The following is a 15,430-nucleotide window of genomic DNA, read 5'->3' on the forward strand; positions in this document are numbered from 1 at the left end:
AGTCAAAGGCCTGTGACATGTTGCTTTAAATCTTCATAATTTTTTTATAATTTTCTATGTAGACATCTTATACAGCTTTATTCAAATTTATTCTTAGATATTTGGCATTTTGATGCTTTCATAGATGATATCTTTTAGAAATACTTCACTTTCTATTTGGTGTATAGAAATATAATTGATTTTGCATATAGGGACATTTGTAAATTCTCTGATTAATTCCAACAATTCATCTCTAAATTTGTGTAGATTTTCTATGTATGTAATGTGTAATCTCCAAATGACATTTATATATCTTTTTTTTCAGTTTTTTTTGTTCCTTTTAAAATAAATTTTATTGATGTATAATTTATATAGCATAAATAAAATGCACTGATTTTTTTAAGTGTACAATTCAGTTAATTTTTACACATACATGGTTTCATAACCACCACCAGGACTATAATATAGGATATATCTATAGTCTTGGGTTCTTTCCTCAGACATATATGCAGATTAGTGCTTCACCAAAGACTGGAGGGAACTGCTGTCCAGATCATTAGCACTTTTGTTGGTGCAGCTGTCTTCTATTTAGTGTTCTTGCCTACAAATTTTATTTGCCTTGGCCTCCCTGAACTCCTGTTTCTGTCTCCTCAACTTGGTGAGTCCACCAGGCTCTGGCTCTCTTGTGCTGTGCTCTGGAAACTTATATCCAGGGAGTAAGCTGAGGGAATTGTAAAGTTTTTCTCATTTATTTCCCTTCTCAATTAACACAGTTTTATACGATGTGTTGTCCCATGTCTTGAGAGCCTTTTTCGTGTGTTTTATCCAAGTTTCTAATTGTTTAGGGTGGGAGAGTAAATCTAGTCCCAGTTACTTCATCATGGCTGCAGAGAGTTTTATTTTTCTTTCTTCCATTTTTAAAACCTGACTGCACTGGGTAGGGTGTACAGTATTATATTGGATAGCCAGTAGTATTAGTGGGTATCTTTGCCTTGTCCTGATGCAAAGAGAAAGCTTGATTTTTACCACGTATTATGCTTGCCTGCTTTTTTAAACATTTTAGTTGTAGTAAGGAAGTTCCATTGTATTACTGGTAAGGGCTTTTTTTCTTCCTGAATAAATATTACCAGATATTTTATTTATTCATTCTGTAGAAAAGAATTTACTTTCTCTTGTTTAATCTGTAGCAAGGTGAATTTTAGTAACTGAGTTTTCATTGGTAAATTAGCCTTGAAATCTTAAATACCATTTTGCATACTTAAGATTATAAATTATTTTACTGATGTTTGTTTTTTTACTTTGGGTCTTATTCATTGTGTTTTTTTTCTCATATGCTTGGTTATTTTTTTATTGTAGGTGTCATGGTCTTTGAAAAATTATTTGCAGAGATACTTTGAGGTCTAAGATGAAGATGCCTTCCTTTGAACAGATTTAGATTTGCTTATGTTATGCCCCTGTGGCATTAATACTCTGAGGATCCTTAAATCCGTTTCATGGCTAGAGGTTTTCAGCATCAAAGAGGCTGTGAACCTGGGCTGTGGATATATGTGAGGGCAGACCCTGTGGCCTCAAGTTCTCAAAGACTTTTTTTCTTCTTTCCTTTTATTTTCCCTACTTCATTTACTGCCAGGGCAACCTTCCCTGCAACAACTTGGGGGGAGGGGAGAAATTGTAGGTTAACTTCTAGTTCATTCTTAACCCTGAGGGTGTAGGCTCTCAGGATCTCAGCTCAATGTGGGGAGGCAGTCTCTTAATAGATTGCCACTTTGTGTGGGTCCTGGGCTTTGATTTCTTCTTTCTTGTCCTGTGAGTCCTTCAGAACTAAAGCTCAAGAACTAGATTGACAAGTGACCTCAGGACAAAACTAGCACTGATGCTTTTAGTGCAGGGGTTAGTAAAATTTTTCTGCAAAGTGCCAGATAGTCAATATTCCAGACTTTGTGGGACATATGGTCTCTGTCCAAACTACTCAACTCAGCCACTGTAACACAAAAGCAGCCATAGGCATTACATATACCAGTGAACAGGGCTGTGTTTCAGTGAAACTTATAATATACAAGCATCGTCTGGACTTGGCCCATTTACTACCTCTCCTCTAAGTCCTCTGCTCACCTCTCTCAGGTTCCACTCTCTTCAATTTTGACCTGGTTAATTCCTTACCATTTTATGAGTACTTGGAAGTTTTTAAGGAGGTTATTTTTGTATTTTAAGCCATTGTCTTTTGTTTCACTGGAAGAATGAGTATGCAGTGTATTGGAAATGGAAACCTAAAGCAAATTACTATGGAAGAACACCTAATGGTAGACTATTTAGCAGAAAATGTTTTGGTTTACATTTTGACAAGCATAATGCAACACAGTCAGGTAGAGGACCATTTATGGCTATTAGGGCATAAAATAGGTCATATTACTCATCTCCTTCAAGTCATTAATAAAAGCTTTGGATTTTTTTATGTTAAATATGTATTTAACAAATTAATTTTTAGTATTATTTGCGGGAGGAAATCATGTTGAGTCACATTTAGACAAGTTTTCCAAGTGTAGTGTTCCTGATAGTTAATACTGGTGTTTCTAATAGTCTCTCTGATAATGTTCAAAGTATTGTACTAAGTGTTGTGGAGAACATAGAAGATACTGTCTCTGTCCTCACATTGTTTACCATCTGTGTGGGAAGAACAAGGTATTCTATGAGATTTAAAGAGGTGATGATCCTAAAGGACTAAAAACGTCAGGCAACTTCATGGAAGAATTCAATTCTGTGCACATGTGTTGAGTATCTCAGCTGTATGAAGTACCACTCCATTTGCGCTACAAAGATAATTAATAAGGTGTCCAGAGAATTTGACAGAGGAACTATTTGCTGTTATTTTCACTTGGAAACCCAGATTTACTTAACTAGAATGGTTAAGAGTAGAAAGTTGAGTTGAATAGACAGTGATTTAGCATATCAGAATGAAGTGGAACAGTCACAAACTAATGTGAATACTGGTGCACATGCAACGTAATATGATTTGCATCTTGAAGGATGCATAGAATGAAATAGCTAGAGGAGAATTTATTTGGGCAAGGACTCAGCATAGAGTATGATGCGCTTTTAGAATTAAAAATAAAATTATGCCTGCATTACTGGTTACGTTCATTTTATATATGCATTTCCTCCTTATTATGTTGCTATTCTTCATGCCTTATGGGTCTTATTTAAGAAGGAAGAAATCATAGAATTTGACTTAAATATCTTTTAAGGTATTAGTACTCATACCTTTTATCAGTCAAATAATGTGTCATGTCCAGTTTGGTTATAGTTAGATGCCTGTACTCATTCAGCAGTCTGGCAAGTGTGGGAATCCTTGTCAGACGTGCAGTGTGCAAATGAAGGTGAGAGTGAGTCTGTATATTCATTCTATTTCTGTAAAGCACAGGGTATACTGATGGTTTTAAAGTACTACCTTTCTATATGCATGTTCTGCACAATTTGTTTTATTACTAAAGTTCTCTGTTTAGCATAGATAGTAGCTGTTTATTAATTGGTGAAAATGCACATCTTACACTTGAGAATTACATAAATATCTTATTATGGTAGCATGAATATGCTGTATTAAATATTTAAATGTTAATTTTTTCAGCTACCAACCAGTAGTTGACTACATAGATGCTCAGTTTGAGGCCTATCTCCAAGAAGAGCTAAAGATCAAGCGTTCTCTCTTTAATTACCACGATTCTCGCATCCATGTGTGCCTCTACTTCATCTCACCTACAGGTCACTCTCTGAAGACACTGGATCTCTTAACAATGAAGACCCTTGACAGCAAGGTGGGCTTAGAAAAGGAATCAGCTTATGCTTTAATATTTATTTTGAACTATTATAATATCTTTATGATATGTATGTATATCTTAACTTTTATTCTGTGCATTTTAAAAACATTTGATAAATTTCAATCTTAGGTTATTTTCCAGGGAAATTCAATTTGGAAGATGAACTGCAAAGAAAAATATGTTAACATAAAACTTTAGTCCTTTTTTTAGTGATTAAATTGCATGCCAGAATTTGACACTGATTTTACTTAATGATGCTATTGAGAAGAAGTTCATTGACAAAGGTTGAGATCTAATGTTTCATCATGTGTTATAGTAATTATGTTTTAATTTGAACCATACCAAGAAAAGCTAGTTTTGAACATCTGAGCAAAGAAGTGGTATATAAATACAGGGAGCTATAAAAATAATATCCACAAATTAACTCACTTTGGGGTTTTTTTTTATTCATTTTTTTTAATCTGCGTAGAAGATGGTTGAAGACTACTATCTTATTCTAAAAAAAACTCCAGAGTTTTCCTGTAACCTTTGATGGTGTGAGAAATGCAGTTTTCATTATCCTGCCTAATGATTTTATGAAATAGGATTCAGGGAAAAGGGCATTCTGTCCAGTACTACTCTCTATGTAGAAATCCGTGTGGAAAGCATAAAGCTGCCAGTGAGGTCATGGTATATAGATTGATTGATTTTTGACTAGTTGCACAGTCCCCTGGATTTAGCAAAAATTTGATGAAGCTTACATGATAGTCTATTCATCTGATTAGATGTTGTAACCATTTACCCAGTATTTTAATAGTTGAGTCTGATTATATGGAAACTCATAAAATCAAGCATGTGCCAGTTTGTCTTAGCTAGACAGAAGCAACATGATGTAATCTGTATAAACATTATAGAATTTGGTGTCAGTAGAGGCCGGTTTTAAATACTGGGTCTGTCCCTTAATAGCTTTGTGGTTTTTGGCAAGTTTCTTTAGCCCCCTGAGTCTCAGTTTCCTCACCTCTAAAATAAAAATTTAAGGAGAAAAATACCTACCTCAAGGGACAGATGTGAGGGTTAATTAAACTGATATTTTGTCTTTTATTCCTAAGCTTGACATGGAAAGTTATCTTATGCAAACAGTGTAAAATCTCTTTCCCTCCCAGCGACATACAAATAAATGGATGTGTAGCATTCAGTCTGTGATATACCCTCCCAGTCTAATTAGAGTGATATTCATGGCTAGGAATGTCTGAGGTACTCCCCCAACTATATTACTCATAGCATGCCCCACAGATATCCTTCCCAGGACCAGTGTCATGGCTGAGCCGGCCCTTATAGCTCTTTTACTATGATTTCAGGATGCACTTCAGCCAGATACCATCAGGGAACTTTGAAGAACAAGATCTATTACTCACTGGTCCTGGAGGGTACACAACATGTAGGAGGGCCACACAATAAAGTTGACAGTGAACCTGGGCTCTGCTTTTATTAGGGTTTAGGGTCGGGTGTCTAGGGTTTTGCGGGTTCACTCCTGGCAAATTTAAAGGATAAGAGTGGAATTAGGGCACGGGGAGGGAGAAGTGGGCTCACTCAAGTGGTCAGTTACCTGGGTAAGTCACCCAGGTTTTCTAAAAGGGGAGCTTCATGGGTGGGGGTGGCTTTGTGCTTTATTCAGTTTTGCTAGTAGCTGTGTCATACACCTGGCAATATGTTTATTCAACATGGATGTCTTTGAAATGAGTATCTTGGCAATCAAAAGCTTAACGTTAGGCACTTACATTAGAGCATGCTTCTGCTATTTACTGTGGAAGCAATTATAAGTTATTAACTTGGCATAATTCATTGACAATCTAAGTATACAATATTGAAACCAAGAACTTGGATCAAATTTTTATGTACTTTGATTAATTTAGCATGAAAGCTGTTTGCCCATAATTGCTGGAAAGTTTTCATGGGTAGATGAAAAAATCTTTATCTTCTGTGGAGCATATTAAGACTAATAAATCTGAACATACATAGTAAGTCACTGTGAAATTGGAGAAGAGCAAGAAATTTACGAATAGAGTACGAATTATGATTTTTACTTTTCATTCTGAAAATTACATTGATATCTCACTCTCTTGATACATATGATTAGTTAGCCTGAAGTTTTTCTCTAAAACCAACTAAATAACCAAAAAACAAAAACCCTACAAACCCTTAGATTTGTGGAGACATTAGTCTTTTGTGGGACTAATGTTGTAAAGTTAGTCAGTCTTCACAACCCCAGATTTCTTCCTCTTTGGCCAGTGATAGGGCTTTAATGCTAAGAGTGTTATTCCTTTGAGTCATGAACACTTTCAGTTAATATTCATAAATTTCCTTCCTTCAACATAGGTAGGAGTCTCTAACAACAGGGTTCAGATAGGATGTATTGATTGGGGAGAGGACCTGCTGAAATGAGGGGCAGAAGGAGAAACTCACCTGCTTCATAGTTTTGCCAAGGGATCAATTACTCTTATTATTTAGTGCTTAGATTATTAAGAAATAAAAAATTCTTAGTGAATTAAGCAGATGATCTCAGCTTCCTGCTTACATTTTGTAGGTGATAGAATTATAAGACACGTTGAAAAAGAAAAGAAAACGTAAAATTTATAACCATAAATTCAGGTGTAAGATTAATCTTATAAGAACTCTGCATTTTAAAAGGAGTTACTAATTAAGGCCAGCATCTGTAGGGATGATTGTATAGGGGAATATGGTGACAATGACAGCCAGAGATTTTCTAGGTTAGGAGTTGGCAAACTTTTTCTGTGAAGGGCCAAGTAGTAAATAATATTTTAGGCTTTACAGGCCATATGGTCTCTGAGTGAATTGCTCATTTCTGCTATTGTAGCATGAAAGTGGTCATGGATAATATGTAAATGAGTGAGCCTGGCTGTGTTCCAGTAAATCTTTATTTATATCAACAGGCAATGAGCTGGACTATAGTTTGTTCATCTGATTTAGGTTAAAAGTTTGTCGAGACTGAGTGATTTTGAATGCAAAAAACATAGAATTAAAAAAATAAATCCTCAATTGTGAGATTTTGTTTTTTCTTTATTGTTGGTAGGTGAACATTATACCAGTGATTGCCAAAGCAGATGCAATTTCTAAAGCTGAATTACAGAAGTTTAAGATCAAGCTCATGAGTGAATTGGTTAGCAATGGTGTCCAGATATACCAATTCCCAGCAGATGATGAAACTATTGCTAAAATCAATGCTTCAATGAATGTAAGCTCCTAGTTGAATGTTAATTCTGTTTTACATGTGAAAAGAGTAATGTATAAATGACATTCCTACTAACACACTTCCACTTGCGTCTTCTCAAAAGACTTCACACAAGGTGAATTTTCAAATGTTCAGTATAGAAAAATGTTTTATTTTCTAGAGTTGGGAAAAATATAAAGAGAATATATTTTTGAGCATATTTTCTTTCTTCTACTTTTACCTAAATAGAATGATACATTGGTGAGGCTGGGGTTCTCCTTTTGTGGCACTATACTTCCTAATTGCCTTAGGAAGATGCCTTTCTATCCTGTCTTTAAAAACATGTGAAGTCTTTATACTCTCCCTTGGAATGCTTTAGAATCTTAAAACCTTTAACGATATGTTTCTAATCTGGTATTTAAGCTCATTCTCCCTTATGGTGTTACATGTACATATTAAACATTCATATAACTTTTAATTTAATATAACCAAATATGGCTAATTTCTTTGTGTTACTTTCTCCAAGCTACTAAATTTCTTAAATATCTGGTTATATTTTGAAGGGTCATGGGTTTTGGAGTTATATAGACTTAACCATATGTTCTTCTGGGAGTTATTAACCTCCCTGAGACTATTAACTTACCTACTACAAAATTGGGTTAATACCTATTGTATGTGTTGTTGTGAGGAGACAGTCCTTGTTCACTGCCTAACACATTGACATTCAGTAACCCTGCAGGCTATTTCTCCTTTTCCTTTTCTGATTTTTTCATTCAGATACTTTAAATATATAAAAAGCTGACTATGTAAATGAAGTGATCTCAATACCTATGTGTTATATTGTCTTCCGATCCAATTTTATTTTTTGTGCCCACTTGGAATAATTTTCCAGAAAGGCCCAATTAAGACACTGTCAGTTATTAAATATTAAACAAAACACTTAATACATTTTATATTAGACTTTTCTCCTATAGTATTCCTCAGTTTCAGACAGACCAGTCTATTCACTGTTTCCTAAATCTAACTATTTATGTCTTTGTTCAAAATCTTCCCCTTGCCAAAGTTAGTTCTTACTCTCCTTGATCCATCTCTGGTTTAGGTTGTATCTTCTTGCTTACAATAATCCCTCACTCTTCTAAGTTTATGTAGCATTTATTGCATTTACCATTAGTTTTGGACTTAAATATTGCTTCATATTATCATATATCTGTGCACACACTAAATATAGACATATGTTTTAGTTATGTATTTTGTGTGTGTGAGTATATGTACTTGTGCAATTTCCTAAACATTGTTTTTTAGAACCAAGATAATGTTGAGGGAAATTATACTAATACTAGAATTTTTTTTGTATTCCTATTACATAATACCTTGCATGTGGGGGATGCTCAATAAATAATTTTCTTTATAGGGCCTAAAATTTACTCTTAGAGAACAATTGGCACATATTCACTGCCAAGTTTTAAAATTGGAGGCATAGCAGGTCATTTGATTTTAATAACTTCATTATTTAGTAAATTTTCTGTAATCTGTTATTTTTATAAAACTTGTTTTAGTTAGGCATTTATCACAGTAATGTGAGATATGATTGATATCATGGTTCCTTTCCAGGGACATTTGCCATTTGCTGTTGTAGGAAGTATGGATGAGGTAAAAGTTGGAAATAAGATGGTCAAAGCTCGCCAATACCCTTGGGGTGTTGTACAAGGTAAATGAGATGAATGATGACTAGGAATATGTATGTCACCTAACAGTCTGAAAGTAGCATTCAGTATATTCTGAGGTATTATTTATTTTGGGTTATGATTTGTTTATCAGGAGTGTGGAATGTGTTTTATTTTAGCCAACTCTGTAGAGGCTGGCAGAGCTTCTCTATCTTCTGCATGATCCCACACACATTTCATGTCTGGTGTGCCAAGACATTCAGATGGTAGAAAGCACTGGTCAGGTTCTTTGAACAGAATTTGAGGGTAAACACTAGTGTTTGAACATGATACATAAACTAATTACTAGGTAATTCTAGGCACAGTAAACCATCTTGTACATTTATATATTTTCACTCATCAAAGTATTACTATTTCTAAAACAAACTAGTCAGGCAATTAAGAAACTTTAGGATTTATCTAGCATTATAATGAATAAGTAATTAGTACTATCTGGTTCATTTACTTGTGGTGCTAATTAATGGGGAATGGATTACCTCTACTAGTACTGATTTCCCAGTGCTGCTTCTTTTTTAAATTGACAAATTTGTAATTAATAAAAATATTGACAAAACTTAACATTTTTAATGTGTAAAAAAATATACAAATAGTAATTGTACTTAAAACTATTCATTTCAGTAACACATTTATTTGTAGTCTTTGAGCCACTGTAAACAGATGAAGGACCATGTAAGGAGGACTCAGTGTATTTATTCATTAATTCTGTATCATGTCAAACATAGCATCATAAATGTGACATTGTATAAAAAGAATTTGATAATTATAGCATGTATAGGTGGTATCTTGAGTACTTTGAAGTTTTAGTAAAATAATGTTACAGACTCTTTTTAAGCACTTTGTGAAATGTCCTGAGGATGGTTTTGTAAATTGCTAACAAAATATTAGTGAAATAACTGGAGCATATGGTAACATAACGTAATGTATTTGTTTCCTGTTTATCTATTGCCTACTAAATTTAAAGCAATCTCCCAGTCTGTTAATTTACATGCCTGTAATTCAGTGTATATAATTCAAGAGTTTCTTCCTTGGTTATTTATATAAAATAGTTGTAGGTAACTGATCATTTTACTGTTATTTCAAATGTGTTTTTATACATTCATTCATTCAACAAATGCTAACTGTGTGCCAGGAATTAAAAATTGGTGTTGCTGTTTTCTTGTTTTTCGGACTAGTGGAAAATGAAAACCACTGTGACTTTGTAAAACTCCGAGAAATGCTAATTTGTACAAACATGGAGGATCTGCGAGAACAGACCCATACTAGGCATTATGAACTTTACAGGCGTTGCAAACTGGAGGAAATGGGCTTTACAGATGTGGGTCCAGAGAATAAGCCACTCAGGTAAGGGGGGGGATTTCTCTGAGAAGCCAACCAAAGAGGAAGTTAGAACTATACTATGTTATATATCCAGGATGTTGGAGAATGTGGTTTTCAGAAATCAGGCAAACCATGAAGTAGAATCATTTCCTAATGATTAATATTGTGCTTCTCAGATTAGTTGAGGCCTTCTTGCTTTTGAAGGGTCTCTAAGACCTCATCTGACTTGAAGTGTTTAAGAAAGAACATGGGGCAAAAGCCCACTATCTCAGTACATGCTGAAATGAATAACTAAAGGAAAGAACTCTCATTATTTGGTTCTATGTTTGTATTTTTCTGAAAAAGATGAAAGTATATTTATCCTTTCTTCTAAAAGAAAGTTAGAATGTGCATCATAGTAAAACAAACAAAAAAATCACTTGGTTTTCCTCCTGATGAAAGTTTGGAATGACTTAAACTTAGGGAACTATCTTGTAAAGGAAAAATAAACATGTTTGCAGGAAGTCAGAGATTAGACTTGTTTCTTAAAATATTTCAGTATAGTTATAAGAATTTTAGAGCCTGATGACCTTCTTGCTCAGTGATTATAGCATTCAATGTTATAGTAAACTTGTTGGGTAATTTTATATGCTGCCACATTCTTCACTTTTTTTTTTCTTATTAAGATATGTAAACATGAAACTCTAATCCTTAACCTACTACATCAAATTTGATTTGATGTAGCATTCCAGAACAGTTTTTGCATGGAGGAAAGCATGAGATCTTTAAGACAAACACTCTTTAAAACTCTGTTATGGGACTAAGGATTCCTTTTCCATTTCATTATTTGCATTTCTGTCATTTCCCTGGCTGTTCCTATTTGCACTAGAGTAAACACAAAAGGAAGGAGGAGGAGAATGTTAAATGAATGCTGCTATTGCATATGACCTTTGGGAAGATTTAATAGATGAGGTTAAATTTTCAATTTTTTTTCCATCCATGGATTTAATTACTGTTTTAGCTTTAGTAGCATGATAAATTAAGGATTATATGTACTTAACCCCTCTCACCAATTTCAGGCATGCTGTGCTTCTGGTTATGGGTCAGTTCTGATAAAATTATTTTCTCTATTGAAGATCTGGCTTTGCCACTGTTTGCCAGATGAGACTTTACTTCTTATTCTTTAAAGTCTAAGGGTCAATTGGGGCGCCTGGGTGGTTCAGTCACCAAGTTGATGGTTCAGTCAATCAAATTTGACTCTTGATTTCAGCTCAGATCATGATCTCAGTGTTGTGAGATCAAGCCTCACATCAGGCTCCTTGCTAAACATGGAGCCTGCTTAGGATTCTTTCTCTCCCCCTTTCTTTGCCCCTCTCCCACTTGCATACACATTCTCTCTCTCTCTCTCTCTCTCTCTCTCAAAGTACATAAATAAACATGAAAAAAATTCAGAGGTCTCAATGTACATTACTAAGACATGGATCCTGAGTGAGAGCAAGTGGGACAGCATTGAAATACTCTGAAAAGAGGGATTCAGGTTGTCTGGTGGGTCAGTCATCAGACATCTGTGAAAGATTAAGAAAGACAGGTTCAGAATTTCCAGGGATGGGCCAAAGGATCTACATTTAAGTTAAAATTATCATTCAGTCATTTAGTAGATATTTACTCTTTGTCTCCCATCTGCCCCACACAGTGCTAGTCAATGGATATGTATGCACTGTGGGATTAAACAGGAACCCTGCCTTACAGAGTTTCTGGGGTAGAGGTGGGAGGAGGGTACTCTGGCCCTGTGTGGAAAATAGAGTCAGGATGACTGCTGTAGTAGTCCTGGTGAGACCAGAGAGGCTTGGATTAGGGTGGTAATATAGAGGTGGTCAGAAACACATTACGACATCTAATTTGAAGGTAAAGTTAATAGGACTCATTGATGTTTCAGATATGGGATGTAGAGGACAGAGGAATCAAGGATAACTCTAGTCACTGTGGTTGACCTGAGAAATGGCTGAATGGTGATGATGTTTACTAAGATGAGCAAGGCTGGGGAAAGGGTCAATTTTAGGAGTTATGGTTGATAATTGAGAGGTTTGGGACATGTTAAATTTAAATTGCTTATTAAATATTACAGTGAAGAGTTTCAGTAGGTTCTTGCATAAATGAATCTAGTGCTTAGAGAGGAGTTAATGCTGAGATAATAATTTGGGAATCAACAGTGATTAACATTATGTAAAATCATAAATATTGTAAAGGTGTTTACTCCTTGCAAGGCTCTGGGCTAAGTGCTGGGGATATAATACTGAATAAGATCCTGTAGACATGGCTGTCATGGAGTTTACATTCTTGTAGGGGAGGCCAAAATCAATAACTAATTCCACAATCACAGTTGTGAAATACACACTAAGGGAGAGATGTTATATTGGGGGGGGTATCCTGATTTAATGTGGAAAATTAGAGACTTTCTTGAGGCAGTTACTGTTTTGAGCTAATAATTTGGGGAAATAAGAGAAAGACATGAAAAGACTGTGTAAGCAGAGAGAATAACGTTTTGAAGGCTGTAGGAAGGTCATTGTAGCTGGAGAACAGACAAGTTGGGGGGTATAAGATTGAGAGAAGAGGTATATAGGAGTCAAACTGGGGAGGACCTGGTAAGGATTTGGGCTTTGTCCCAAGGGAAAGGCAAAACCATTCAAGGAGTTATATCATATTTGCATTTGAAATATCACTTTTAGCTATAATGCAAAGAAGGTATTAAAGGGGTATGCAAAGCTACTTTGGAGAGACCAGTGGGAGAGTAAAAGCAATGAAAATAGAACTAGATGTGCTTGCAAGATATCTAGAAGATGAAATTGAAAGAACTTAGTGATTGTTTGGGTGTAATGAGGTAAAGAAGCAAGAGATGTCAGAAGATGCTAAAAAAAAGACTTCTGGTTTCCTAGTATGGTTTCATTGGCTAGGCAGATGGTTGTTGCTTTCATTGAGATAGTTATCTCTGGAAGAACTGCCTTTTTTTGTGGAGCAGCAGTGATGGCCATGATGGAGATCAAAAGCTTGGTTTGGGACCTGCTGACATGAGTTTCCCCTCAAACATCCAAATAACAATGTTGATAGGCACTTTGGGTACTTCTCTGGAGCTCAGAGGAGAGGGCTGGGCCAAAGGAATAAACTTAAGAGTTATCAGCATTTAAATGTTTAATGGAATGTATGGGTGTGGATGAGATTTCCTGGAGAGAGAAGTATATCTGGAAAGCAAGGTACCTTGGAAACAGACTTGAGTCACTCTAATATTTTTCAGCCAGAGAAGCAGATAGAAGAGATTGAGAAGGTTTGGGCAGGAAAGCCAGCAGTGAGTGTCATGTCTTGGCAGCCAAATGTAGAGGGTTTCAGGAAGGAAGAGGTCAGCTGTGTTGAAGCTGAGGATCAAGTTCTTGCTGTAGAAGTATAGCAGTGTAATACAATCCAATTGCTTCCTTTACAGCTCTTTGAAAATGAAAACCACTCCGTCTAAAAGAAAAAGGGCAATAGTTGGAAGACTACATTGGCCAAGACTTACAGATTTAAAGGGAAGGCTTAGAACAGGTAGAAACCAGTTTCATTCTATACTGGAAGTGGAGTGAATGAATTGAAACCATTTCCAGACTTTTAATTCTCTGCTTGACAATTTATAGCCCAGGAGAGAGTGTCCAAAGGCCTACCTTAGGACGTCTTGCTTCGTCTTGGCCAGAGTGGGCATGAATCTAATTAATTGTCCCATCATACGATATCCCCAGTGGGGAGAGGTAGCTCTCCAAAAGGTAATCAGGTAACAATACCAAAAGGAGGTATAGATAGATGGTGGGCAGTCGGAATCAAAGAGTGCTTAGAACATCTTTTTTTTTTTTTTTTTTTTTTTTTTTTTGAGCATATCTTCAGTCTGGGAAACATCCGCTCACAGAAGAAGAATGGAAAATTGGCAAAGGAGGTTCTTCAATTTATGCCAGATTTTAGATTGGATAGGGAACAAGCAAGAAAAGATGGGGAACTAGATCTCAGTGTAAGGAAGACCTACCTCTGCCTGCATGGGTTCTCTGCCATCCTTAAGAGAGAAGAAATTTCTTACTGGATTTCTTGAATCAGGCATGGCAGATGTTTCTTCTCTTGGTGTTTTCTCATTCGTGAATGAATTATCTGATAAAGCTTCTATAATTCAGTATAGCCTGATGTCTTAGGAAGGTTTTACAGCTTCAAGAAGTTATATTCTATTTTCTGGGCAATGTTTTCCATTTAATTTGGGGTGTATGTAAAAATAGTCACTGTGATTTGGTTGGCATATGAAATCCATCCCTATTATATCTATCAATAAAAAATAGTTCTATGAACCTGTTAGGATGACCTTTATTCTTCACTGCCATACCGTCAGCTTGTTTTCCACTTACATTTTATTGTGAACAGTTATGCTGAGTCATAGTTAGCATCCTAATCTCCCAACACTGTTCAGGTGCTTATCATGAGGTCCCAGTAAATGGCATTATACTCTCCTCTAGTCTTAATTAACTGATCTTTAGTTATTTAAGCTAGATCAGACATGCTTATAAAGCTCCTTAGATCCCCAAGTTATTTTAGATTAACATAACCACTCTTATTCCCCAAATTAATCATCTTTAACATTAGAGAATAGAAGGGGCCTATAGATTTGAGAGACCTATAGTTTTGAAAAGAAGATTTTTGTAGTATTTTAGAGTTGCTTAAGTGTTTGGCGTGATTTTTTGTGTTATAAAATTTGTGTCTTTGGAATTCTCAAGAAATAAATAACTTTTGCATTTAGTCTACAGCAGAAATGGAGAAAGTTCAGCAGGTTTATTAGAACTGTATATGAAACACAAAGAAATCCCAAGTGAAGGGACTGCAGTGATTTTCTTGATGAAAATGAATTTCTGAGAATTTTTTTCTTCTTTGGTTTTCAACAGTGATACTTTAAGTATAGTAATATGTTGCATTGAATATTCACAGCAAGCTACTTTTATATTAGAAAAAGCAAGAATTTTATATTAAAATAGCAAGAAAACCATTTTTTCATTTTCATTTAATGAATAAATCCATGATAGTAAACAGTGGTTGTCTTAGTTTTACAACACTAACTAATAAATCATTCCCTTACAGATTTTCTAAGAGTTTCTTTATGACTTTTTGAAAGATAGTGCAGGTTTCTTTACTTACAATTGGCTTTTGGTTGTCAAAGTTGAAAAACCATATGACATGGTGGAAAATATGCAGGAGTAGTACATTTTTATCTTTAAAAAAACCCAAAAATCTGACCTGGTTCAATTTCCAACTGTCTACTTACCAACTATGTTGCTTTGGGCAGATTACTTTACCTTTCTGAGCTTTAGTTTTCTTATCTGTAAAACAGAGTATTAGTGCTTGATCTTCACAGATGG

General features: G+C 35.2%; 1 protein-coding gene across 5 annotated transcripts in view; it reads left to right on the plus strand.

The window, feature by feature from the left end:
• The window catches only part of SEPTIN10 (septin 10), a 65,264-nt gene that overhangs the window by 33,696 nt on the left and 16,138 nt on the right, over nt 1-15,430 (plus strand). For all 5 annotated transcript variants that reach the window (XM_053200335.1, XM_015074775.3, XM_053200336.1 and 2 more), the window contains 4 exons: nt 3,602-3,788; nt 6,862-7,023; nt 8,611-8,707; nt 9,896-10,064. In XM_053200335.1, coding sequence (XP_053056310.1) covers nt 3,602-3,788; nt 6,862-7,023; nt 8,611-8,707; nt 9,896-10,064 — 615 coding nt within the window. The remainder of the gene's footprint in view (nt 1-3,601; nt 3,789-6,861; nt 7,024-8,610; nt 8,708-9,895; nt 10,065-15,430) is intronic.

The sequence above is a fragment of the Acinonyx jubatus genome, chromosome A3, assembly GCF_027475565.1.
Source record: "Acinonyx jubatus isolate Ajub_Pintada_27869175 chromosome A3, VMU_Ajub_asm_v1.0, whole genome shotgun sequence".
In the NCBI taxonomy this organism is placed as follows: domain Eukaryota; kingdom Metazoa; phylum Chordata; class Mammalia; order Carnivora; family Felidae; genus Acinonyx; species Acinonyx jubatus.